This window comes from Pyricularia grisea, chromosome VII (assembly GCF_004355905.1).
Source record: "Pyricularia grisea strain NI907 chromosome VII, whole genome shotgun sequence".
NCBI classification, from domain to species: domain Eukaryota; kingdom Fungi; phylum Ascomycota; class Sordariomycetes; order Magnaporthales; family Pyriculariaceae; genus Pyricularia; species Pyricularia grisea.
The window spans coordinates 3,795,183-3,821,249 of record NC_044975.1 but is presented as its reverse complement, the minus strand read 5'-3'; the positions used below and the strand labels follow the sequence as shown (position 1 = coordinate 3,821,249).

The window sequence follows — 26,067 nt, the reverse complement described above, 5'->3', positions numbered from 1 at the left end:
CCCCCCCCCTGAAGAATTAGTGGAGGCTCGGTACATGTCCGGCATTGACTTTGTCACACCACACCAACTACCATAATCCGTATGCCTTTGAGATCAGTTAAGCTGCCGTTGAAACTTCTTAGCTGGTTCCATAGTTAGGAATTGGAAATCTTGACATTCTCCGAGTATGCTGTCCGCACAATGTTCATCTCCTTGAGCGACTTGGCAGGTGTCTTGCTTTCGCCCATGTAAACGTTGCGGAATGTGACGTCGCTGACCATGGAAGAAGTTCCATTTCCTTGGAGATAACCATCCCTTCCTCCCTGCTTGCGCGCGCGAATATTGCTGACGACCAGCCTCGTGATCGGACCAACCCCCGAGTTGACATTGTTGACGTATGCGATCAGCCACGACGCGAAACCGCCAGGGGAACCGCCCAGGTTCTCAATGTCGATGTTGTCAAATGTCACCGAATCGGCCGCAGCAGTTCCGAACTTGTGGTGCACGCCGAGCCCGACGCCTGCTCGGTGCACGACGCTGTCGCGAAATGTCACGTTGCTCTGACGCTGCCACACGCCCTCGCCGACCTTGTACCCAAAGCACTCGGTCCAGGCCAGGCAGTCCTCAAATACAACGTCGGAGAGCGGCCGCGGAGCGTAGGGATAGGGGACCGTGGTGCCGACGTCCTCGGGCCACGTCTTTGTCGAGAAGCTGTCGTCCTTGGCGATTGCGATGGACCGACGGACGGTGACGCGCGTCGACTCGCAAATGTCGACGCCGTCGTTCTGCGTGATGCTGAAGCGGTTGAGCACCTTGAGGTTCACCATATAGACGCCCTCGGACTGAACGGCCATGACGCCCCAAAAGGAGCTGTCGCGAACCAGGATGCCGTCGACGCGGAAGTTGGTGGTTCCCGATGGCACGAGCATGCTGGCCATGAACTTGTTGTCGCGCGTTGTTTTGCCGTTGCCGTCGATTGTGCCGCGCCCGTACACCTTGACGTTGCTTGAACCGGTCTCGGTCGTAATCCACCAGGTGCCAGGGAACAGGTCCGACTTCTCGTACATCATCTTGTAGTCGGCCATGACACCTGTGAAGCGAAGCACCGCGCCGCCTGCGAGGTAGAGTGATGTGTTACTGGGCAGCACCAGGTTGCCTGTCAGGTAGAGACCCGGAGGCACATATACGATGCTGTCAGGGCGAGCGCCAGCCGCGTCCAAGGCCGATTGAATTCCTTTGTTGAGTGTAGCTCCAGTGTTGTCGGCCTTGTAGTCGAGTACGTTGAATATGCCATTTCCTCGCTGCTGTGGCACGTTCTCCTCAATGGGATCGATCATAACCACGAAGGCCTTGGTATTCTGGGAGTCATTGAGCCTGACAATCAAGTAGTGCGCCTTGACGAGGGAGAAGATGAGCTCCTTGCCCTCCACCCGGGCTTGGATTGGTAGCCGCTGTGGAGAGATGGTGTATGACGTGATTGCAGGTTGATCGGTGATGGCGATGCGAAATTCAGTCTTGTAACCCTGATCCATAGAGATGTGGACATAGTCGTAGCCAGCATAGTTGGTTGTGTTCACGTATGTTCCGTTGACCTTGAGGGAGAAATGCGCAGATTTGGTGTAAATCGACGGCCGTGGGTAGCTGACATATTTGGCATTGGCAATCGCCACCAGGCACAGGATTGCCACTGAAATCATCTTACTCCAAGAGCCTTTGTGAAACATCTTGTACGAGTCCTACTTTGCTCAAAGCTAAGCAGCTGGCTATCTTCCTAGGGAGGCATGCAGATCGCGCATGTCGCAGGAATGTAAAATTTTCGACCTCACCAGGCGTCCATGAGTTATGTATAATACCGTTGTTGCTGGTTGCCTGATCCCGAATTCTCTGTGAACCTAGCCCGGAGAAGATCTTCCCGATTCGAATGTCGCAGCGCCGAAAGGATTGCGGGTGTCGTGGCTGTGCATCAGCAGAGCAGGCGACAATATAGCAACTGTAGCAGCGCGACCGCCGTTTGGGGCCTACTTATCGCCGATCTCCACCTCCACAGGATTTAGAAACGCGGCAATTTCGGTGATGCATGCAGGAGCAAAGTTGTTTTTGTCTAGGGCCGACCCGTGTTGGAGACGGAAGGATTGTGGGGAGCCGCATCCCAGTTTATCCACCAGAAGATTAATGTTTTGATTGGCGAAATGTCAATCTTTGGTTCCGGATCAGCTGCTTGAACTTTCATGTCGTATCAGGAGGGTGTTAGGAGGCTTCATGGTGCTGTTCAGCCAAGACAAAAAAAAAAAAGAAGAAGAATAAAAAAAGCGCGGCACGTCTAATTTCCCACAAGCCAGCCACCGTCACACCGAGTCACATGGTTTTCTAGACCTAGGAAGCTCCACGAATTGCTTTGTAGAAAGAAATACCAGCCTCATTTGACATAGTCAGTTACTTGCGCCCAAGTAAGCGCTTAGCGTGCGTATCTGCTTTCGCCATATTCGGCAAGCCAGCAGACGTATCATTTCTACGATTGAGGCTCCTGGATGTTGTGACGACGTTATCGCTGCCTGCCCGAGCTGGGATTGGGCTTCTCCCTCCATTCTGTCTGCCAGTTCCGAGGGCAGCCCCCTAAGCATTGTATGTGCTTCTAGCTAAGTCTTGTGCTCTGTGCCCGTAGCTCAAAGGTCTTATCAGCAATGATGACAAATTTCTGGTACTCCAGGGTCTGGCCTGTCATTCTTTTGCGTCAAAGTCATGTTTGCATTCAAAGCCGTCGGGTAGATCCGTGTGATTCTGGACTTCCTCGCAAGTCAAAGTTACAAAGATGCAAACCGCTTTGTGCCTAACTAGGAGTAGATGTGTGTTCTTGGGAAACAAGAATGGAACAAATAGCATGGGTCGCAGCAGTATAACTTGTGCGGTTTAGAGTGTCTAAACACCGACGAGTCGTCACTCAAGACTCATTGTATAGGCGTCTTTCGAGCCAACTATCATGCAGATAGAAAGAGAGCTGCCAATAGGACCAGCACACATACTTGTGAAAGTCAATGGATCCTTTTATTCCGGTTCCGTGAAAACAATACGCAGGAGATGTTACACTAATACGCTTTGTAGCGATGGGTTCACCTGGTTGTAAATAGTGCCTTCTCTTCAGCGCGGCCGCCTTCAGGCGGTTTTCTCTATCAGGAGGGAATCGTTGCAGTGATTTTAATATTCATGGACTGGTACTACTTTATTCTCTCAGAGCAGAGCATGTCGTAATGAGTTACGACATAATTTTGCTCAGACAAGAACAAGAAAGCAGAAACGCCTCAAGCTTGCATGCAGCAAAAGTCTGAGTAGCCGCCCTATCAGACTCAGATTCGAGTTTGTCAAGGGGCACAAAGTTTGTACGAGCTGCGATATAATTTTTGTCCATGAAAATAAAAATACACGGCATGTAGTAAATAATAACAACACTTGCATTGTGGTGAGATGATCTTGAGCCCTATTAATGACCCTCCGCAATATTTCTGGGGCAGATGATCGACGATAGCGTTATAATCAGGAAAAAATTGCCTATCTCTGTTCGTATCGAACTATAATGGGGAAGAAGGGAACCTTGTTACGGGGCATGCAAATGACTTGGACGAACTATAATTAGGTCAATGGCTTAGCGTCGATAATTTTAATTATTTTTAGCGACTGTAACTTAAATTAACCTTGTTATATCGGCTGTTGCAGTACTTCTGGGATATCTTCATTTAGGCGACAGCAGCTTTGCAAAGGTTTTAAAAAGGCCATGCCATCGTCTCCTACTCGGATAGTTTTCCCCACCATTACCCGCACACGCCTCTACCTTAATTAAACAGTCCTTACTTAGCAGTTTAATCCATATTTTTTTTTCTCCCCTCACATTCGTTCTTTTTCAATCAACAAGATGTATTTGTCCACCTTCCTTCGTTTCTTCGTCCTCGCCGCCCCAATCCTCGCAGCCCCAGCCCTGCCAAATTCACCCGCCGGTACAGAAGCCTCCCTGACCGTGCGCGAATTCGTCGATGATACGGCACCTCTCGTTGCCCGCGATCCTCACGAGGGGACTGCTATTCTCGCTCCCCGCGGCTCCCGATCGAAGTCCTCGTCCCGTTCAAAAAGCAGCAAAAGCTCAAAGGCCGGCAAAGTCGCTGGTAAAGCCGCCAAGGCCGCAGCCAAAAAGGGCAAAAAGGGCAAAAAGAACAAGTGCGACAAGTCCAAGGCCGAATCCAAGCATCGCGGGATTCTGTATCGTTTCTTCCATAGGAGCCGTAAGACCGCGGATGAGACCGACTGCCCTGCAGAAGAGAATCAAGAGAGGCATTAAGGCAGTTTATCCCCGCGCCATACATTCAGGGGATACCGCATAGCCAGGTAGAAGGTTATGTATATCTAAGAGGTCGCGCGTGGCAAGGCGGCAATCGATGACGTACTACAAGCCCGTAAGTGTGTAGGACGTGGTTCGCTGCCAGCCCTCACGCTTAGCACCAATCTTTGACGGGATTTGTTTGATAGATTCCCGGGGGTTAGGGACTTCCATGTGCGGTTCGATCGTCGGTAGTACCTTGGCCTGGAATTGGAGAAGCATTATGAGATGCCACTGCGGCGCACAGACCGGCTCTAACAGTTTTGACAGGATATAGTGAATGGGAGCGTCCGTGTCTGCCACGCGGTCAAAAAATAGTTGTTGAGGATAATAGTAATTATTATTGCGGAAGCTTTTGTTTATCGTATCATAGTACAATTAGTGACGTGAAGCTTTTTCTTTTAAGATTTTCAGGTCAAGTGTTCTGGGATTAGTATAACGTTGGGCTCCACATCTCCGACCCCCCTAAAGTCCGGCCCCCTTGAAAAATGTAACGACGAAATACCCCTTTTATAAACCGATTTAAATGTAAACCTATCAACGCACAATAATACAATTATTGTTAGGCTTTCCCGGTTCGCTAACCTCTTTTCCATCGTTCGAATTTTTTAAATAATCCTTATTATTTTCCTGTGTTTTATAAACGTTTTTTTTGCTGATTAAAAGCTCGTTAAAATCCGGAATTAACCTTTTCTTTTTAACCGGCCGTACCGCCTCCAATTTTACTTTTAACAAACTAATTTTTTGCTGAATTTTAATTAATAAAATATTTTTGGTTTCGAAATTTTTTTGGATTTTTACAAATAAAAGCCGTAAAATGGCGTTATTTTTTTCGGACCGGGAAATTTCCTGTAATTAAAATCGAATATTTCGGATCGTTTTAGGGGTTTTTTAAATAAATAAAAATTGGTCGTTAATTTTTTGGGTTGGATTTTCCGGTATTTTATCCTTTTGGAAGCCGTTATTTTTACCTTTTTCGACGTTGGCGTTGCTATTTTTTAATAAAAAAGGGTTTAAAAATGGTTTTGCCAAATTTACCGGTTATAACCCCGTCGTACGCCAACCAAATTAAACGGATTTTGTTATAAATATTTTTAATTTGGTTTTTCGATAACAAAATAAAAAATTTCGTTTCCCAACAACCGTTAAATAGTAAAATTGGTTTACAAATCCCAATTAACGTCGATAAGTTTTTTTAACGGCCCAAAAACCGATAAATCCAACGGTTAAAAAACGTGCGACGAATAAAAAAATAAATATAAAAATTAAATATTATTTTGGAGGTAAATAAGCATAAATTCGTCGGTAACGTGTAATTTATAACCGTCGAAAATTAATAAACGTTTTTCAGAAATTAAAGGTTGGGTATTTGGAATAAACATTTTTTTTAACCATTCGATATTTGTTTTATTATTTATCCACCCGTTTTCGGTTATATAAAATTACCAGGTATTAAAAAAATTTAAATTAGCTAAAAATTATTGTTATTGTACGTTTTTCCTTTTAAATATAACGAAGGGAGGTATAATAACCCCCGTAGCTAATATATATTCGATTATACTCGTCCAACCCCGCGTTTCAGGTTTTTTTCGCTATAATGACCGGATTTTATTACGTTTTAATATTAGGCTATTAAATTTTTTGCCTTTTATTATACCTGTTTCGTTTATATTTTAACGGTTGGCCGGTTTTATAATATCGATAACGGGATTTTTCAAATAAAATTACCAAAATTTAATTATTTCGGTTATAGTTTTATTAACCCGGGTATTTTTTATTCGCCGGGGTTTTAGGGTTTTTAAAATTGGATATCGGGTTATAAAACGGTTAATCCAATATTTTCCAAGGTTTTTTCTTTTTCCGGCGGTTTAAAAAATTCGTTCCGCAAAATAACGTAATTTTTAATACGTTGGCGGAAGGTTTAACGCGGCTTACGCAAATACCCAATTTGCCAAATAGGTTTTCTGTTTTTGTAAAAATTTTTAACAAAATCTTTTCGTTTGTTAAATTAATTGGGCCCCCTTTAAACGATCGTAAAGGGTACTCCGAGAAATACCCCATTTTTGCGAGGTTTTGTAAATTGATTTGCCATTTTTTATATTAGAAATGGCAGCAAAAAGCTGATTTTCAGTATATTGTTTTATTGGAAAATTTGGAGTAAAAACTTTTAAAAATCAAGTTTTAAAGTGAAAAATTCGTTTAGATATTTATAAAATAAAACAAAGGGTTGACGTGGTTGAGTAGATATTTTTAGGGGCCGGATTTTAGGGGGGTCGGAGATGTGGAGCCCAACGTTATCTGCATCGCCGTTGCTGGTAGCACTACTTAGAATTGAACCCGTTCTTCTCGAGGTAGAAAGTCAGGATAGATCAAGAGGTCGAAGGTGCAACAAAAATGAAGAGTAAACAGATGAGACGTTTAAATTAGCCCCAGGGTGATGGGTGCGGCCCTCACGGAGTAATTATTCTCCTATTTGGCGGATTCTTACATGCTTATGCTTTTGTATTGGACCTAACTGCTTACCAAATAAAATTTTATACATTTTTTCCCCTTGCAGTACTTGCGGAAAATAAGGCCTAAATGTGCACACACTTTCATGACTTTTGCTGACTGCTTACTGGTCCTGCTCCCGCGCGGCGAGATTGATTGGTGAGACTTGCGACAACAGCCACCCTTGGCAGTCTTGTCGGCGGATACCTTTAGCAGCGGCGCTTGACTTCATGGGGGAGTCTTGGCCAAAAGTCAACCGCAGCATCGGCGCTATTGATTAACGACTTAGAACTCATGGAGGCTGATGCATCGCCAAGAGAGAAACGGCTGAGTGTGACTGTGTTTCCCATGACTGAAGGCTGCAATCACTGACGATGGTTTCTTGTGCTCGTCGGTGGATAAGAATGAATGATATCTCCATCCCGTCCATTGGGTTTGATGCAATCGATCTTCATTTTATGTCATTACGCAACTGTGAGACCTTTGCTGAGAAATTTCTCGCCCTTGCGTCTTTTCATTTGTCTTTTCATTCCATATCTCTTTATTTTCTTTGGTTCCCCTTGTTTCCCCTTATCTCGCATCGTTCCCTTTTACTAAATATTTTCCGTTAACCGAACAGCGAAGGCGCCTATGATGCTCCTAGCAAGTGCGCTAGCCACCTTGGCGTTTTTCTCTAGCTCCATCCTCGCCCAGGATGTGATCTATGATGAAGCCTCCCCTGAAGATTACGATCTTGACCCCGACGACGTCCCCCCTCATCTACAGACTCAATTGGAAATCCCTGGCATGGTCAAGCATACCGCCTACCAGCATGACGACGGCGACGTCTTTCACATATTTGTCCACAAGTCGTACGCTGAGCCCGATCAGAAGGGTGAGCACAAGCCCGTCTTCAAGCGCGAGTACGGCAGCCGCAAACCCGTCCTCAAGCGTCAACACCTACCCTCCGGCGCCTCCCTGCACAAGCGCGAGGACAAAGCCAAGCCTGCCGAGCCCAAGAAGGACGAGAATAAGGCTTCGCCCGCGGAGCCGAACAAAGACAAGCCGGTCGACGGCAAGGACACAAAGATCTACAAGGTCCACGTAGTCGAACATTCCGCCATCGTAGCGTACCAAGATCTACCTCGGCCCGCCAACGCCACCAAGCCCAGCAACCAGACCCTCGCCCAGACCAGCAAGAAGGAGTGCACCGACCTCGGTGGCACGCTGACCTGCGCATCCGCGCCCAAGAAGGAAGGAGGCGAGGTGTTGCAGTGGCGATGCAGGATCGCATACTTTGGCGGGAACCCGATTGAAGACAAGTGGGTCACGGGCGACGAGGGCAAATGCCAAAGGAGCGAAACCGAGGCGGAGAAGGAGAAGAAGGCAGAGGAGGCGAGGAAAAAGAAGGAAGAGGATAGGAAGAAGAGAGAAGAGGAAGAGAAGAAAAAGAAAGCAGACGAAGAGGCAAAGAAGAAGAAGGCCGAAGAAGAGAAGAAAAAGAAGAAGCTTCCCAAATTCGACGACGGTGGCCGCTGCGGCATGTCAACCTTCAAGAACCTGACCACCAGCAACGCCGCGTACACGGGCGGCTGCCAGGCCATCCACAACTGGGCGGCCAAGCGGCTGGGTAAGTGGGCCATCGGCGCCAAGGTTGAGGGTGATATAAATCTCATTGTGGCTGGGAGCAACAGCGGTGCCAACTGCCGGTTCGTAATCCGCAACAACAATGAGCACACGAATTTTATCGGCACGGCTGATGTGCGGGATCTTATTCGAGACTCGAGGCTGCGGTTCCAGGTCACGTACTCAAACAAGACTGGAGTAGGGGAGAGGATGGGCGCCGAGGGTCACATGAAGTGTGACAAGCAGTACAAGAACGGGACCAAATTTGAACAAAAGGTTGACTGGGCGATTTTAAAGTATGACGGCTCTGTGTAGACTGTGTTGGGCTTTTAGGGAGAGGCGGACGGCGTAATGGTGCAGCTGTGGTGTGTTTTCCGGCGATGCATTTTTTTTTTTATTCTAGATACCCAGCGCTGATAGGTTTATTATGCATGAGTATATTGCGTATTCCGCGTGAACAAGCCTATGCCACTCGAGCATCTGAACCGTCAGTCCTCCGATATATACATAGGATATGCGGTGTTCACAGTTTTCCCTTGTCCTGGCGATGATTTACTGCGAGATTGACAGCGAAAATCTGGGACAATTATTTTGGCCACAACACGGTCACAATGGCACAGGCTAAATGATGGCACGATTTTCGCTACAGTTAATAATTAATTTAAAATATGCATTAACTGTACTTCACGAAGGCCTTTCTATTTCCTCGGGCTAAAGTTCTACAATTCCGAGGTCTGCGAGTACGAGATATGTTAATCTGGTCCTGACCGAGAACACCATAACCATACTTTGGCAGAGACAACACGCGTGCTTGATCTTTGTGAAGCACAGACTTGCGCTCCCGTATCATCCATACGTCGCGCTATTGTTTGGTTTCATTCTCCAAATGTCACAGCCCCCTGCATCAATCATCAAATTTAAATGATTCATGACGCCGGTAGCCAAAGATCCATGCTTGCGCATCAGCGGTATCACTGAGGTCACTGTGTCCCAAAACACTGCATCACCTCTCTTTGCTCCAATCAAGCGACGGATCGCTCATTGATTGCGATATCAGTTTCTAGAAGACATGTTTAAATATTGTCAATCAAAGCCACAAACACAGGCGTCGCCACGATCTCGTTGAGGAGATCCTGTAGAATAACATGGATCACGGAGGTGAGTTGTTCAAAAGTCAACACCTTTGGAGCCGGCATAAGTAACGCTTTGGCCATGATTGACAACCTACCTGTACTTATCAAAGAGGGGAACAGGAAATCAATTCAGTAGGGTAGTTGTTGCTTTGCTTCGTCTTCGCCTGCTTCTCTGTACATGCTGGTTCTACGCTGCGGCAGCCCAAAAATTGGCCTGATTCGACTATTCAGGTTAGCCGAAATTGTGAACCCCTCAACTATGCGTCAGTCTCACATGGAGAGAACTAAACAGCTGAGTACCCAACCCCATCTACCCAGATAAGGCATGACATTGCTCGTGAATGCCCTTGGAGGTGGGCCAGTCCATACAGAATCCCACGGTGGATATTTCCGTTATATGCATGTCTGCCCCCGAGTAGCAGACTCGGTGAAAGTCCGGAGAAGTAAATTAATGGTTAAAATAGTAGGACAGCCTCAAATACAGTGAAGTTAGCTTACAAGAGACTGCAATAAACTCAATAGTGAAGAACATGTTTGACGCGACTGGCGCGCTGTGCGACGCTTAGTTTTTAGGATATACAGGTTCCATTGGCAAAGGCAAATCTGTTGGTTCTACTTATTTATTCGACAGTAGAAACAGAGAACAAAACGCCAATGAGGAAGCAAAACTTGCGTGTATAAACAGACAAGGATAGCAGTAAGAATTATCCTTCCCTGAATAAACGAAAAACCAATGCCCCAAAGGTTCATTCCTAGTTTGGGTTAAATCTTTTTATTTCCCACGCAGGTCGTTGCACCTCTTTCTGCAATCCTCGTCTCTGTTCCACCACCAACCGACATAAGTTGCTTTACAATGCGTCATACAAAGGCCCCATTGACCTGTGTAAGGAATTTTATCCGGATCATCAAGGTCGGCGGCCACCCGGTTACCTGCAGCCGTAGTAGGCGGATTTTGGTTTCCCAATGGCTTCGTACTAGCTAGGATGGACTGGGCGAAAAAGGTGACAGCGATGATCGACGAAAGTTGCATTTTGATTGTTAACCGTAATTTGGCGTAGTCCGAAACCTGAAATATTCTACTTGGGGTTGCGTGAGCTATAATTAGCCGTTGAATGGGGACACTGGTTGAACATTCTTCCTTTTGAAAACGAAACAAGAGCCGTACTGCTGGCTGAGAAAAACAACAAAGCGGGAGCTTGCAATTAAATGTGCAGCCTGGCCTTAATGAAGGGAACTTGAGGGAGCGCGGACGGCCAAGCAATGGGGCAGGAGAACTCACAAAAGGAAGGCAGTATAAGCTGATTAGCTGAATGCAGATCCCAGAATGATGACCAAAAATAACTAAGGGACACCTGGACAAAGCAAAGTAACTTTTATTTGAACCTACTTTGGGAGGAACGGGGTCAAGTTATAAGACTGCTTGAAGTTTTGTAAATATAACAGAGTTACAGCCGCAGTGAGCAATGATAATGTACATCAAGGATTTATATTAAACAGTTCTACTCTCGTAATAAAAACATAGCACCCGTCCAAAAAATAACGCAACGATTGCAAAACCCCACCAAAACACACGGTTTTCAAATGCCAATAATCCCGTTAATAAACAATTCCAATGCATGATATTTTTTATAATATTAATATAAAAAGGCTAAACTTTAATTCATACATTTTTTAGTCCAAAATAACATTAATAACAGACGCAAATTTGGATTAAAACTGACAAAAATTGAAGAAATTCCGTTATAGTGGATCATAGCGCATTTATAATGGATGCAGTTTTTTTTTTAAATTTCCAATTTTCTAGTTGAAAGCCTTTTAATAAGCGCCAAAAAAATCCAATTGCAATGAAATTTAAACATCCACTATATAAATTTGTACAAGCTGTTATGATAAAAAAGCTGTGGTTTATATATTTACAAAGTTACAGTTTCGTGAAAATGGTGATTTTTAGTGGGAACATGAGTTCGTTGCGTTATTTTTGAACAAGTGCTTTACCTTTGTAAAGGCGGAGCTCTTAGAGTAATGTAAACTTGGCGACCAGGGTTAATATTCACCATCGCTAGCCTAATTTCTGGCCGATCTTCCCAGCAAAGTTGGTGTGACTCAGGTCGCATGACCACTTGCAATACTCGATCTTCGTATACTATAGTGGTAAGGGTAAAAATCCCCATCCCTGAACAGTTAGCATAGCGCTGTGGACCTTGTGGGTGTTCCCGATTTTGGTAATAGTTTTTTGGCAAAAAAATAATTTTATTATGTGGTAGGTACCTGAAGCTCCCTGCGGACAGTCAGGTTGGCAAAGGCCCACGCATATATACACGGTGACAAGGGGTGGTTTTTTTTTCGCTTGCTACCGTGATAGTATTCCGGCTTCAGCATTTTTATTCACAGCACGATAAAGGCCGGATAGCTGACGCTTGAATTTTCGGGAAAAATAAACAACTTTAATTTAAAAAAATGATTTATTTATCCTTTTAAAAATATAAAGGCTGTTATCGTATAATAACAATGCTGAAAACCGGCATTAGCTTTTTAAAATTAATATTAACTTTTTACCGCCTTTAAAAGAACAAACAGTTTTCTAATTAAATTAAAAGCAAATATAAACTTTCGGGATTATTAAAACGAAAAATTATATTTAAATTCGCATTACTTGACGATATTATGGAGGTAGGGATCGTAAGGGTAAAAATGTCCCCCCTGGCACTGTCCTCCACTGGTGTGTCCCTCGTATGCGCCGCCGATTTTGGTAATAATTTTGGGCAAAAGATAAATTCAAATATTTAATTACTTCCACGAACAATAAACCTGGTAAAGGCCCCCGAAGAACCATACAGTGGCGTGAGAGGGTCTCTCGAGCCTGTCACAGTAATATTTCAAATTTGTTGCTAATTTAAACTAAGATAAAAGCAAAAACTATATTTAGAAGGAGTAATTGCACCAAGCTCACTTTTAAACAATAACTTTAGTGTAAAAAAGCTTAGTTGGACAGTGCGGCAAAACAAAAAAAATCTGACGTCTAATAATAGCTACTACATAACTCAAGAATAAACCGCCGTATATTAACAGAAAATATAAAAAGGCTTGTACACATATACCTCTGCCATGTAACAGTTAATGGAATATTTATTGTGCTATCTTATTTGGACATCTAACTTCTCAAAAGGTACTGTTTTTCAGTTTCAGTTAAATTTCTCGATAAACTTTGGTCGCCATGCTATATTTGTTTATTCTTATTGCTAGCTATACCGCTCCAGCGGTTCATGCTATGGGCTTTTTCGGCAAAAGTCGAAATAACCATAGGCCACTGAACGTTGTTCATACCAGCTATGATGAGGCTGATTACGATTGGTCCAACTATGATTACTCCAGCTCCACCTCCCACCAAGATAATTCTTACAATCACGATACTTCCAACAATGCTTCCCCAAAACATCATTCCTCCACTTATAATTCCGGCAGTCGGGGACAATGGACGACCTCGGGAGGATTACAATGCGAAGACGTCAACTATGATTCCCCCAATGAGAGTGACTCGGAACGTCATTCCTCCAGCCATTATACCCCTGACTCGGATGTAAGTTTATTATCCATCTAATCTCCCTCTTACAAAGTTCTCATTATTTCAGGCTTATCAGCTTGCTTTTCGGTGCTCAGAAAATAGGAGATAGTAGTGTTTGCAGAATCGCTAATTCCAGAATATTTAATCCAGTCCGATGAATTAGCTATCCATAGTACTTTACATTCATGCAATCAGAGTCAGGAGGAAGCAATACGTGAAGCTGTGAAACAGTAAGATAGCAAAGTACCTCGATTGTGAAGTCTTAGAAAAACTAACTGGTTCCTAGCGCCCAAGAATTAGCCAATTACGGCATTTGGGGAGTGAAAAACAAACCTGATAAAATTTTGGAATATTTCAAAACTGATGACGACACTGACAAGAAGGATATTGGCAAAGTTTTCAGGAAAGTTTATGACGCATTAACTTTCTCCAGCAGCGGTAGCATTAATATCTATTGCTACATCCCCCAAGAACATTATATCTGCGATGGTGAAACCGAAGACGACCCGGTATACGCTTACACCAAAGGGGCTCACAATAAAATAATTCTCTGTAACTCTTTTTTTAAACAGCATGTCAGCGGTAACTCAATGGACAGACATTTCCAAGAAGGTATCTTGCTACACGAAATGACACATATACATTCAAGTAAGTCTCTTTTCCCATTTGCAAAAATACGCCAGTTTAATACTCAAAATATTCTATTGCATATAGTTAAAGGGACCACGGACTACGCCGCCTATGGTGTTGTGGGAATCAAAAGGTAAACTACCCATCGACTGCCCTGTCATCGAACCCTATTGTTGCTAATATTTGAGTCATTACTTTTCCACCCCAAACTCCAGGCTTACCCGCGAACAGAGACTTGATCACGCCGACTCTTACACCTTTTTTGCGAAAGATGTGAAAGCCAACTACTAAACTGGGGATTTCTATTTTGCGTTCTGTTAGAATAAATTATGTGAGCAAGGGAGACCAAAAAAATATGTCGTGTTCAGCCAAGGAATGCTAATTATAGTAGTAAGACGCCTTTCGAGAGCTGCTTGGAACCGGGCTGGATTATGGGACTGCAGAATGATCAGGAACCCCTTCGGGCAGTTTACGTTACTATTTCCACCAACGGCTTCTACTGTTACTGGATCAACCAAGAGCAAAGCGAATATCCAGACAGGGCATACTAAGGTCGGCTTAAAAGGTTAGATTTCATTTTCGGAAGCTTTTCGGCTAACGTTGGGTACCCCCTGATGGCCACCCCCCCTGGTGGCCACACCGAAAAACCTAACAACGAAAAGCCTACTTTTATAAATTGATTTAAATATAAAACTATCAACGCACAAAATTACAATCGTTTTTAGGCTGTTCCGGTTTATTAACCTTTTTTGCATTAGTTAAAAGTTCCAAATCTTTTATATTATTTTCCTGCAATTTAATAACATTTTATTTATTAACCAAAAACTCGTTTGGATCCGGAATTACCGTCCTTTTTTTAACCGGCCGTATTATTTTTAATTATGCTTCCAATAAATTGATTTTTTTATTGGGCGTTAGTCAAAAGGGTATTTTTGGTTTGGAAGTTTTTTTGGATTTTTGCAAATAAAAAACGTAAAATAACGTTGGTTTTATTGGATTGGGAAAGTTTTCACAATTAAAATCGGATATTTCGGGTCGTTTTAAGGGTTTTCCAAATAAATAAAAACGGATCGTTGATTTTTTGGGTTAAATTTTCCGGTATTTTATCCTTTTGTAAACCGTTATTTTTATTTTTTATAATGTTGGCGTTATTATTTTTTAATAAAAAAAGGTTTAAAAATGGTTTAACCAAATTTACCGGCTATAACCCCGTTATACGCCACCCAAATTGGATAATTTTTACTGTAAATATTTTCGATTTGGTTATTTTATAATAAAAAAAGAAATTTCGTTTTCCAATAATCGTCAAACAGTAAAATTGGCTAACAAATTTAAATTAACGTCGATAAACCTTTTTTAAAGGCCCAAAAACCGATAAATCCAATGGTTGGAAAATATATAACAAATAAGGGGGTAAATATAAAAATTAAATATTATTTTGCAGTTAAAAAAGCATAAATTCGTCCGTAACGTGTAATCCATGGCCGTCGAAAACTAATAACCGCTTTTCAGGGGTATTGGGTTGGGTATACGGAATAAACACCTTTTTTAACCATTCGATAACCGTTTTATTATTTGTCCACCCGTTTTCGGTTGTATAAAATTGCCAATTATCGAAAAGGTTTAAATCCGTGGAAAACCATTATTATTGTACGTTTTTTCCTTTAAATATAACGAAAGGAGGGAAAATAACGTCCGTAGCCGATATATATTCGATTATAATCGTCCAACCACGCGTTCCGGGTTTTTTCCGTTATAATGGCCGGATTCCGTTAAACCTTAATACCAAACCGTTAAATTTTTTACCTTTTATTATACCGGTTTTATTTATATTTTAACGATTTTCCGGTTTAGTAACGTTAATAACCGGGTTGGTAATATAAAACTGTCACGGCCAGGCATATATTGGAGAACCTTAATATATTAGGCGTTATCGACGAAAATTTTAAATTAAAAAAAAGAGAGAAATTATAATCGACGACGCGTTTAAAAGACGCGTTTAAATCCGGAGGTGGTGAATCCTTATCCAATTTTTGGCTCGGTGTGGAGCCGAATCGTAATTTTAAGGGTAGGTTTAAAGGTTTAATCCTTATATTATTCCCCTTTAAGGCCTAATTAACGTAGGCGGTTAAAATTTTAAATTTGTTACGTATATTTCCTCGGGGCCTTTTTCCGTTTTCGTGTTTTTTTCGCATTATGTTCGGCAATATTGTTTTCGGGTCCGTTTTCCGTAAAAATATTTTTTGCTGCGTTTTTAATCCATTATTGCAAATTTACCGGAGGTTTTATTACGTCCGGATATTTTTTGTAAAAAATATCCAGCAATATTGGTGAATTTTTTAAATTACGGGTTTTATACCATATTTTATTAGGGTCGAATCCGATCCACGATATTTAATATTGCAACGTTTTTTTTCGTCCGAATAAACGTGAGGCCAATATTTGTTTTACCTCCCATTCCGGTTTTCCGTTAATTTCGACCGGTAATTCCGGTTTTTAATATTGTTAAAATAATGGATCCGTTACTGTTTTGCGCAATCGGTTGGCGTGGAATAGCTTATTACCTTTATACCAAGCAGGGGTGTCGAAAATAAAATTGTAACTTTTTTTTTCGAAAATTGTCCATGGTTCTGCATTTTGCGAATCCAATTTGGTTGTAGGAGTTTCGGTGGAAAAACCCTTTTTATTAACGTAAACCGTATTTCCCACCGTAAAGTCGACCGGTCGCCGTTTTTTATTAACCTGTTTTTATTGCTTTATTTACGTTTTTAATCCATTATTGCGGGCCAATTTTTGGGTTTGCCGGGTTTGGCGGACCATTTCCAACGTTTTTTATTATTAACCGGTTTTCAAATTTTTTTCGGGTACAGATAAAAAAAGCGGGTTTTTAAGGCGAACTTTTATTTTTGTTTTAATCGGTGTTATGCCAATAAAGGCGTAAACGGACGAATTATGGCCGAAATCGAAAACGGGGATATATTATCGCCAATTTGTTTAATATTTGTTTATATAAAAACGCATTTTTTAATCCAATTTAGCATTAATAATTTTAACGTTGCCCTAACTTTAAGGGTGGCGGACGTTTTTATATTTATATTTTATTTTTGTTAATTCGTTTAAAATGTTTAAAAATTCGGATATAAACGGTCCGGCGTTATCGGAAAACCATAAATCGGGGACGCCTTTTTAACGGTATACGGTTTAATAATACCGTATGGCCAAAATTTCCGCGATATCCGTTTTTTTTCCCGGTAAAATGGCCAAAAATTTGGTTAATCGGTAAATAAAAACCCAAACGTAATTATAATTTTTTTTATTTTTGGGTATATTTTTACCGTTTATTATTACGTGCTGTTAACACCGTTTAGAAATTTCTAATGGATATAATAACCCAAACGTTTTATTATATCGTATTTTATTACGTTAATATTTGCGATAATTTTTAATATAACGTTTAACGTTTCGATTTCGGTCGGGCCATTAATAATCCTTTTTTAAACGGCTGAAAGTTTTATTTTGGCCTTTATGGCCGAAAATTTTGGGCTTATAAATTTCGCGGATAAAAGCCGTTTTTAAGAAAATTTTACCATTTTGGGTAATTTCGAATACCGTTAACAAATTATTATGGCGATTTAAATTTTGTTTTAAATTTTTTTCCAAAATAAGGGTTATTAAATTAATTTTTTGCGGTGCGGAAAGTTTTAAACTGTTAATAGTTGGAAAAGGTTCGCCGGGTCGGGAGTCGATTTTTTTTGGAGGGATTACTATAATGGTGCGGTTTAATATAATTCGGGTTTTAACCGTAAAATTATCGATGGTTTTGCGCGAAAAGGCATCGGCTGCCATATTATCCTTACCGGAACGGTATTTAAAAATAATATCGAAATTGGCCAAATAATTAGCCCATCGTATTTGGCGAATGGATAAAAATTTTTTGGTCGACCAATAAATTAGGGCCTGGTAATCGGTAAAAATATAAAATTTGGTATTTAATAAGGCTGGTTCGAAATTTTTTAACGTATTAATTACAGCTAATAGCTTTTAATTTTAAATTGGATAATTTTATTTAGCAGGAAATATGGTTTTGGACGAATAACCGATTGGTTTTTAACTGTTATCGTTTTATTATTGCCACACGATATTGGCGGTGGCCCTATTATTGGCGTCGGTGTTTATTTTAACAGGTATACCGGGTTTGAAAAAATTTATTACGGGGGCGGTAATTATCAGCTGTTTTAACGTTTTAAAGGCAAATTTTTGTTCGGGGTTTTTTTCGAACGGGATTCCTTTTTTTAATAATCGGGTTAAAAATTTTGTTTGTTCGCTAACGTGATGGTAAAACGTCCGAACGAAATTATATAAATTTAGGAAGGATTGTATTGCGGAAACGGAAATAACGTCGTTTTATTACCAATTGGTAATGGTTTCGACCTTTTTGGGGTTGATGCGGATATTTTTACCGATTTTTAAAAGTAAACCCAGGTATTTAATTTCGAAAACGCCGAAATTTGATTTTTTAATATCGCCTTGGAATCCGGTTTTGTGCAATCTGTAAATAACCTTTTTGGTTTGTTTAAAATGGATTTGTTTCGATTTATTTTCGGTATAAATTAACACGTTGTTTGCGTAAACGTTCGCGAAAACGTCCAATAATTTATTAAATTAAACGTTAATAAGAATTTGGAACCAGGCGGGTCCGACTTTTAGTCCAAAAGGTAGAATTTTCCATTAAAATTTGCTTTATCGCGTTTTAAACGCCGTTAAATACCGTAATTTCGGATTTATTAATAATTTGTTAAAAGTTCGAATAATGTCGATTTTGGTTATCCTCCGGGTTTTTCCACATTTGTTTAACGTCCCGGCCACGTTGGGGGCAAATATTTGTTATTTTTTAATAAATTTATTTACCTATTGGTAATTTATATAAAAATGCTGTTTTTTCGATTACGGTTTAAAAACGAACAAAATTAAAATTGCGGTTTCCTCCATTATCCGTTTAATAAAATTAATTTTTAAAAATTCGTCGATGGTTTTTTTTTCCAATTTTATTATCGCGAAAAGGGTCGAATAACGGGTTGGCCTTCCCTCCAAAGGTTTTTCGAATTCCAAAACCACGTCGAAACCGGGTCGGTTAAACGGGAAAATCGTTGACGTTTTTTTGGAAAAAAAACCTTTAAAATGGGCAAATGTTTTAGGCAATTTAGCTCGTATTTGCGCGATATGCTCGGGGTTTTCGCCTGCAAAAAATGGAATGGAATATTTATTGTAAATTTTATTTTATTGTAGGGTTAATACCGTATTTAGGCTGGTTATAAACGTATTGTTTATTGGTACTAACGGTATAAATTCCGTGGGTAACGGGGATTGTTTTTATTAATTTTAACGAAGGTCGTTAAAAAGGGCACAAATATTAATTGGCACGTTTTTATTAAAAACGGTTTTTGGAATAATTGGGAAAACGTTAATTTTTGCGATTTAAACCTGGTTTTCGTATTGGCGTTTAAAGTTTCGAAATATTTTGCGGACCTGAATGCGACGGTTTTTTTATTCCATTTTACGGTTTCGGCGGATTGCGTTAAATTAAATTTTAAAATCCAAAAACGGATTCGAACGTTATATAATAATTACGGGTAAATATTAGGCCATGGCGGGCAAATTGTTGGGCCAAACGAAGTTGCGGGTAATTGGAAATAAGTTTATTCGATATTTTGTCCATTATTTTTGTCCGATAAATATATTGTGGGCCGTTTTAAGGAGGATAAATTTTTACCGTGGAAATTATCGTCCGTCGATTTGTAAAATAAGCCGAAAATATTCGGTGGTTTTTGCGGTAATTTTCCGGTTAAAATTTCCAAAATCCAAAAGTTTGGGGAGTTTTTTAATAAATAGTTTTAAACGTTGGGCGACCTTTTTCGCCAGGTTCGGTCGAATGGATAAATATATATTTGCTCCGGTGTTATAAAAAATTTGGGCGTTAAAACCACGATTTTTATTTTGCAATTAAATGGAAATAAAAAAGTGTTTAATTTAAATAATTTATCGATTTTAGCTATTTAAAGCATGCAAATTACCGAAAAAATTTCCGGCAGCCTTAACAATTTTCCGAATTAAACGAGGAAATCGACGACGAATTACGAGTTAAATTATTAAGCTGCGAATACAAATTCCCATGGTCCAAAGCCTGTAATATATTGGCGATAATTTTGCGATCGGGGCAATAACGGGATTAATGGCCGGCCTTTTTACATAAAAAACAAAAACCTGCATTTAAAAAAGCGTTTTTTTCCTTGTCGGAAAAAGTGATTATTTTTTTAACGGGTGTGGAAATTGCTATTTTAACCTTTTTTCTGTATTCGTAATCGCGGGAACGGCGATAACGAGGTTCGGGTAATTAACGCCCCTTTTTGGCCTGTTTCCTTTTAAAATTTTCCTCGTAAACGCGTTAATTAACCAATATAACGTTGGCGATTTTATTTACGAAAAATTCGTACGATATATCCGGATTTTTAACGTCGTCGAAAAGTTGGATATTTAATTTTACCGGAATATGTTCGTATAATAGGGTTTTACGTTTTAATTTAAAAATATTGGCGCGGTCCGTTAAAATGTTAATTTTGCCAATAAAAATATAAATATCCATAATTTTGTTTATTGGATTAAATATTATTTTAACCAATGTTCGGCGTGTTTTAGTGTTTTGATTATCGTCGTGGTACACCGTAGTTAAAATTGCGACCATTTCGGCAACACCGCTAAAAAGGTTTTTTTTCGAGGCGTAACGGCTACGTAATAGGTCGTTAAACGGTCCTTTTATTAACGAAAAAAGGGCTACCATACGGCTACGTTCGATTTTATAAATGTTTTTATTTTTTTCCATTATATCGGCGATTTAAATAATCCACGTGTCGAAAGTATCGTTTTTACCCTCGAAAAATCCGGGGTTAACGCCGGTTTTGCGGGTTTTTTTATTATACCCGGGATTAACGCTAATTTGGCCATTTCCGTAGGGTTTAAAGGTATTATAAACGGTAAATTTAACAAATTTAAAATCGGTCCCACCGAAAACGTTATTAAAAAATGTAACCCCACGGGCTTTATTATTGGTGGAATTATTTTGGGCGGTTAACTGGTTTTTTAATTGGATAATAATAGCCAAAAGGTTTTGTAATTGCGATTAAATAATGGTGGTTTGGCCGGTTGTATTTTCGTTTTCGTTTACCATTTCGTTTTTTATTTGGGCGGTAAGTGAAGGCGTTTTGTTTAAAAATTTTGGAATTTCGTTTCTGCCGTTTAATATTTTGGCAAAAAGTTGGTGGGAAAAATTTCGCGTTTTTCCTAAATATTCGGAAATTAATTCGTATTTGTACGATTTGTTAATTTCGATATTGTCGATTGGCTAATTTTATTTTATATCGTATTGGGGTTTAACGGGTTTTTTAAATTTTATATTAACGTTGGTAAAAGCGGGTTTTACTGGTTTTGGGTTTATTGGGGCAATTATAATTTTTCCGTTTTGGTCCGAATTTTCGGTATTGGGAATAATAATGCCGGAAACCAAATTATTTGGCTTTATTAAGTTTGCGTTTATTACGCGTTGGAATTGGCGAATCGGTGGGCCGTAATTTTTACGCGGCGATATTAATTTCGCGAATGGTATCCTTTATTTTTGTGGCCTAATTTACCGTCGCGTATAACCGACGTAATAAATAATTAAATGAAAGGATTAAACGATATATTTTAATTATTTTACCAGCAAATTATAAAAGTTTAAAATTATATTACGGCCAGGCATATATTGGAGAACCTTAATATATTAGGCGTTATCGACGAAAATTCTAAACTGAAGAGAAAAGAGAAATTACAATCGACGACGCGTTTAAAAAACGCGTTTAAATCCGGAAGTGGTGAATTTTTGTCCGATCCTTGGCTCGGTGTGGAGCCGAATCGTGATTTTAAGGGTAGGTTTAGGGGCCTGATCCTCACAAAAACCATTAAAATTTAATTAATTTTGTAATAACGCTATTAACCCGGGCGTTTTTTATTCGACGGGGCTTTTGGGTTTTAAAGATTGGATAACGAGCCAAAAACCGGGTTATCCAACGTTTTCCAAAACTTTTTATTTTTCCGGCGGCCTAAAAAATTCGTTTTGCAAAAAAACGTAATTTTTAATACGTTGGCGGAAATCCCAAAATTATTTGGGCAAATACCCAATTAATTAAATGTTTTTCCTATTCCGTAAAAATTTTTTAAAAAAGGTTTTGTATTTTTTTATAAGGTTAAAAATTTTAAAAACGGTGACGAAGGGTATTTTTGGGTATACCCCATTTTCGGGAGGTTTTTGCAATTGGATCGCCATTATTAACGTTGTTAATTGCAAATATAAACTGGTTTTCAATATATTGTTTTATTGGAAAATGGAAAATAAAAATTAAAAAAAAGTAAATCCAAAAGTGAAAAATTTATCGAAATATTTATAATAGAAGTTGGAGGATATAAATAAAAGTGTTGTTATTTTTGGGTGGCCAACAGGGGGGGTGGCCATCAGGGGGTACCCAACGTTATGCTTAGATCTTATTTCACCGGGGATCCAGCGAAATCTGTGTTGGAAATCGGGAAATTCAAGTGAATAACCCCACCGGAAGCAGATAAGATAGGCGAAAATGTCTTCCTAACCGCGTAAGCACTGCTTTTCTCATTTGCTTTGTGCCTGAATCTATGTGTCGTGGTACAGTTGGCAGGGTGGGCTGCCACAGGGAGGCCGTACCACTGAACATGATTCGCAATGCAGAGCCAGAGCCATTGGTCCTCCAACGAGTCCGAAGTTGCTATTCTCCAGCCGAGAGGATTTCCTCAAATACTGAATCAATATACGTTGCAGCTCTACGGCACTCCAAACCGTCGCATACTACATAGGTACTGGATACGAAGTTGAGATTATTGTGACTTTTGGTCTGAATTTGGGCTTGCATGAGTTGAGAGCATGTTGATGGCGGTGGGCTGATTTGGTAGCAGCTGTCATCTTTTTCACAACTCAATTTTGAGGTTATTGTGTTCCACAGAGTATAACAGCTATGAGACTGCTCATCAAGCACTTTAATTGAAACCATATCTTTCGGACTTAATACCGATTCCCAGCACCTTAGCCAGCGAAGTACAAATACTAATCTCTACCTAAACCTTACGAGATTACTTGCTGGCAGAAAACTGGACTGCTGCAGCCTTGATGGTTTTGGCCATGGCCTTGGGTTGGCTTAGGAAGGGTGGGTGACCGGTGTCTATCCTGACCTTGAATACCTCCGCGGGGAAGTCGGCAATTATACTCTGTTCCATGGACAAAGGCAAGGCATTGTCTGGGGTTGTATAGAGGTACCCAACAGGGATACCATTTTTCCACGGTTGGAAAATGTTCTTCTCCGATAGGATCTTTTTGGTTTTGGATCGCACCTGTGACACAGCCCAACTGACTGAAGGCTTGTTGGTGAGGTCATTGTAAAGAACGTAGGCGGGGTTAATAGGGTTTATAAATTGGCCCTAAAGACAGCGTCAATATGTTAGAGCTGAGGATTCATAGCTTAGCCAATAAGTTTGGATTGGTTAAAAGCTGCTAAAGTGACGTTGAACCAGGCTAGGAATTGCCCTCGGAGTGCATTTAATAAGCTGACCTGCACAGGCACGCCCACTACGCCGCCCTTCTTGCCGGCTGCAGCACGGTCCTTGACGCTTAGGCCGGCAACCGCAGTAGAGGTTGGGACACCGGCATACGAATGTGCGATCAGGATGACGTTGTTGCCCTGGTCTGCCTGCCGGGTAAACTCATCGCGTATGCGGGCTGCGTCTTCGAGCATGCCAAAGTTAACATCCTTATTACAAACGCTAGCGAAGGGGACCGAGACGGAGGGATATAAAGGAAAGCCAGCTCGGTAGGCAGGGATTCAGACAACAGGCTGGTACCAGGTGCCCGGGGCTACGATTACGGTCCAGGGCCGGGTTCGTAAAGCAGAACCTCCAGGGCCGGACGCGGTTGGTGAGGCTGCGATGCCGTTGCTAATGGAAGACATAATAGAGGAAGCAAAGTCGACAGGCTTCGAAACAGCGAGGGCGGGGACAGCCAAGATAAGGGAGGTGGAAAGAGGCATTTTTGGAAGATTAAAATACGACAAAATAAAGATAAAAAAGTTACAAAGTGAACCGAATGTCACCTAAAGAGGATACCAAAAAAATGTGGTCAAGAAAATGTAACAAATGGGTGAACGATGCGACATAATTCTTAGCTGAGGAAATTGCTTGACAATCCTTCCACGATTGGACATTTTGTTTGGAGCATTCTCAATATATCAAAGGGAATCCATACTGCTGTGTACACATTGGCGGCATACTAAGAGGAGGACTTACTAGACTCGCTCCTGGCCAAGGTCGCCGCGCTAACGTTGGGCTCCACATCTCCGACCCCCCTAAAATCCGGCCCCCTTGAAAAATGTAACGACGAAATACCCTTTTTATAAACCGATTTAAATGTAAATTTATCAACGCATAATAATACAATTATTATCAAGCTTTTCCGGTTCGCTAACCTTTTTTCCATCGTTTAAATTTTTTAAACAGTCCCTATTATTTTCCTGTGTTTTATAAACGTTTTTTTTATTAACCAAAAACTCGTTAAAATCCGGAATTACCCTTTTCCTTTTAACCGGCCGTACCGCCTTTAATTTTGTTTTTAACAAATTAATTTTTTGTTGAATTTTAGCTAATAAAATATTTTTGGTTTCGAAGCTTTTTTGGATTTTTGCAAATAAAAACCGTAAAATGGCGTTATTTTTTTCGGACCGGGAAATTTTTTATAATTAAAATTAAATATTTCGGATCGTTTTAGGAATTTTCCAAATAAATAAAAATTGGTCGTTAATTTTTTGGATTGAATTTTCCGGTGTTTTATTTTTTTGGAAGCCGTTATTTTTACTTTTTTCGACGTTGGCGTTGCTATTTTTTAATAAAAAAGGGTTTAAAAATGGTTTTGCCAAATTTATTGGCCATAACCCCGTCGTACACCAACCAAATTAAACGGTTTTTATTATAAATATTTTTAATTTGGTTTTTCGATAATAAAATAAAAAATTTCGTTTCCCAATAATTATTAAACAGCAAAATTGGTTTACAAATCCCAATTAACGTCGATAAACTTTTTTTAACGGTCCAAAAACCGATAAATCCAACGGTTAAAAAACGTACGACGAATAAAAAAATAAATATAAAAATTAAATATTATTTTGGAGGCAAATAAATATAAATTCGTCGGTAACGTATAATCCGTAACCGTCGAAAATTAATAAACATTTTTCAAAAATTAAAAATTAGGTATTTGGAATAAACACCTTTTTTAACCATTCGATACCTGTTTTATTATTTATCCACCCGTTTTCGGTTATATAAAATTGCCAGATATTAAAAAAATTTAAATTAGCTGAAAATTATTATTATTATACGTTTTTCCCTTTAAATATAACGAAAAAAGATATAATAACCCCCGTAATTAATATATATTCGATTATATTCGTCCAACCCCGCGTTCCAGGCTTTTTTCGCTGTAATAACCGGATTTTATTACGTTTTAACACCAGACCATTCAATTTTTTGTTTTTTATTATATTTATTTCGTCCATATTTTAACGGTTGGCCGGTTTTATAGTATCGATAACGGGATTTTTTAAATAAAACCACCAAAATTTAATTATTTCGGTTATAGCCCCATTAATCCGGGCATTTTTTATTCGCCGGGATTTTAGGGTTTTTAAAATTGGATATTGGGCTATAAAACGGCTAACCCAATATTTCCCAAGGTTTTTTTTTTTCCGGCGGCCTAAAAAATTCGTTTCGCAAAATAGCGTAATTTTTAATGCGTTGGCGGAAGGTTTAACGCGGCCTACGTAAATACCCAATTTGCCAAATAAATTTCCTATTTTTGTAAAAATTTTTAACAAATTTTTTTCGTTTATTAAATTAATTGGGCCCCCTTTAAACGATCGTGAAGGGTATTCCGAAAAATACCCCATTTTTGCGAGGTTTTGTAAACTGATTTGCCATTTTTTATATTAGAAATGGTAGCAAAAAGCTGATTTTCAGTGTATTATTTTATTGGAAAATTTGGAGCAAAAATTTTTAAAAATCAAGTTTTAAAGTGAAAAATTCGTTTAAATATTTATAAAATAAAACAAAGGGTTAACGTGGTTAAGTAAATATTTTTAGGGGCCGGATTTTAGGGGGGTCGGAGATGTGGAGCCCAACGTTACCGTGACGAATCAGGGGCAGGG

At 40.1% G+C, this 26,067-nt stretch overlaps 5 protein-coding genes across 5 annotated transcripts; 2 read left to right on the top strand and 3 right to left on the bottom strand.

Moving 5' to 3' along the window:
- Positions 1-134: 134 nt before the first annotated feature.
- PgNI_11103 (uncharacterized protein) lies at positions 135-1,703 on the bottom strand (the record flags this gene model as incomplete). Its single annotated transcript, XM_031131077.1, has 1 exon — positions 135-1,703. One exon carries the CDS (start codon positions 1,701-1,703, stop codon positions 135-137), a length of 1,569 nt encoding a protein of 522 aa, XP_030980052.1.
- Positions 1,704-3,883: 2,180 nt separating this feature from the next.
- On the top strand, positions 3,884-4,303 carry PgNI_11102 (uncharacterized protein; the record flags this gene model as incomplete). Its single annotated transcript, XM_031131076.1, has 1 exon — positions 3,884-4,303. One exon carries the CDS (start codon positions 3,884-3,886, stop codon positions 4,301-4,303), a length of 420 nt encoding a protein of 139 aa, XP_030980051.1.
- A 3,162-nt stretch (positions 4,304-7,465) lies between these two features.
- Positions 7,466-8,752, top strand: PgNI_11101 (uncharacterized protein; the record flags this gene model as incomplete). The annotated part of the gene is made up of 1 exon (XM_031131075.1): positions 7,466-8,752. One exon carries the CDS (start codon positions 7,466-7,468, stop codon positions 8,750-8,752), a length of 1,287 nt encoding a protein of 428 aa, XP_030980050.1.
- A 1,590-nt stretch (positions 8,753-10,342) lies between these two features.
- Positions 10,343-10,600, bottom strand: PgNI_11100 (uncharacterized protein; the record flags this gene model as incomplete). Its single annotated transcript, XM_031131074.1, has 1 exon — positions 10,343-10,600. One exon carries the CDS (start codon positions 10,598-10,600, stop codon positions 10,343-10,345), a length of 258 nt encoding a protein of 85 aa, XP_030980049.1.
- A 12,348-nt stretch (positions 10,601-22,948) lies between these two features.
- Positions 22,949-23,898, bottom strand: PgNI_11099 (uncharacterized protein; the record flags this gene model as incomplete). The annotated part of the gene is made up of 3 exons (XM_031131073.1): positions 22,949-23,293; positions 23,377-23,622; positions 23,701-23,898. 3 exons carry the CDS (start codon positions 23,896-23,898, stop codon positions 22,949-22,951), a joined length of 789 nt encoding a protein of 262 aa, XP_030979899.1.
- Between the last annotated feature and the right edge of the window lie 2,169 nt (positions 23,899-26,067).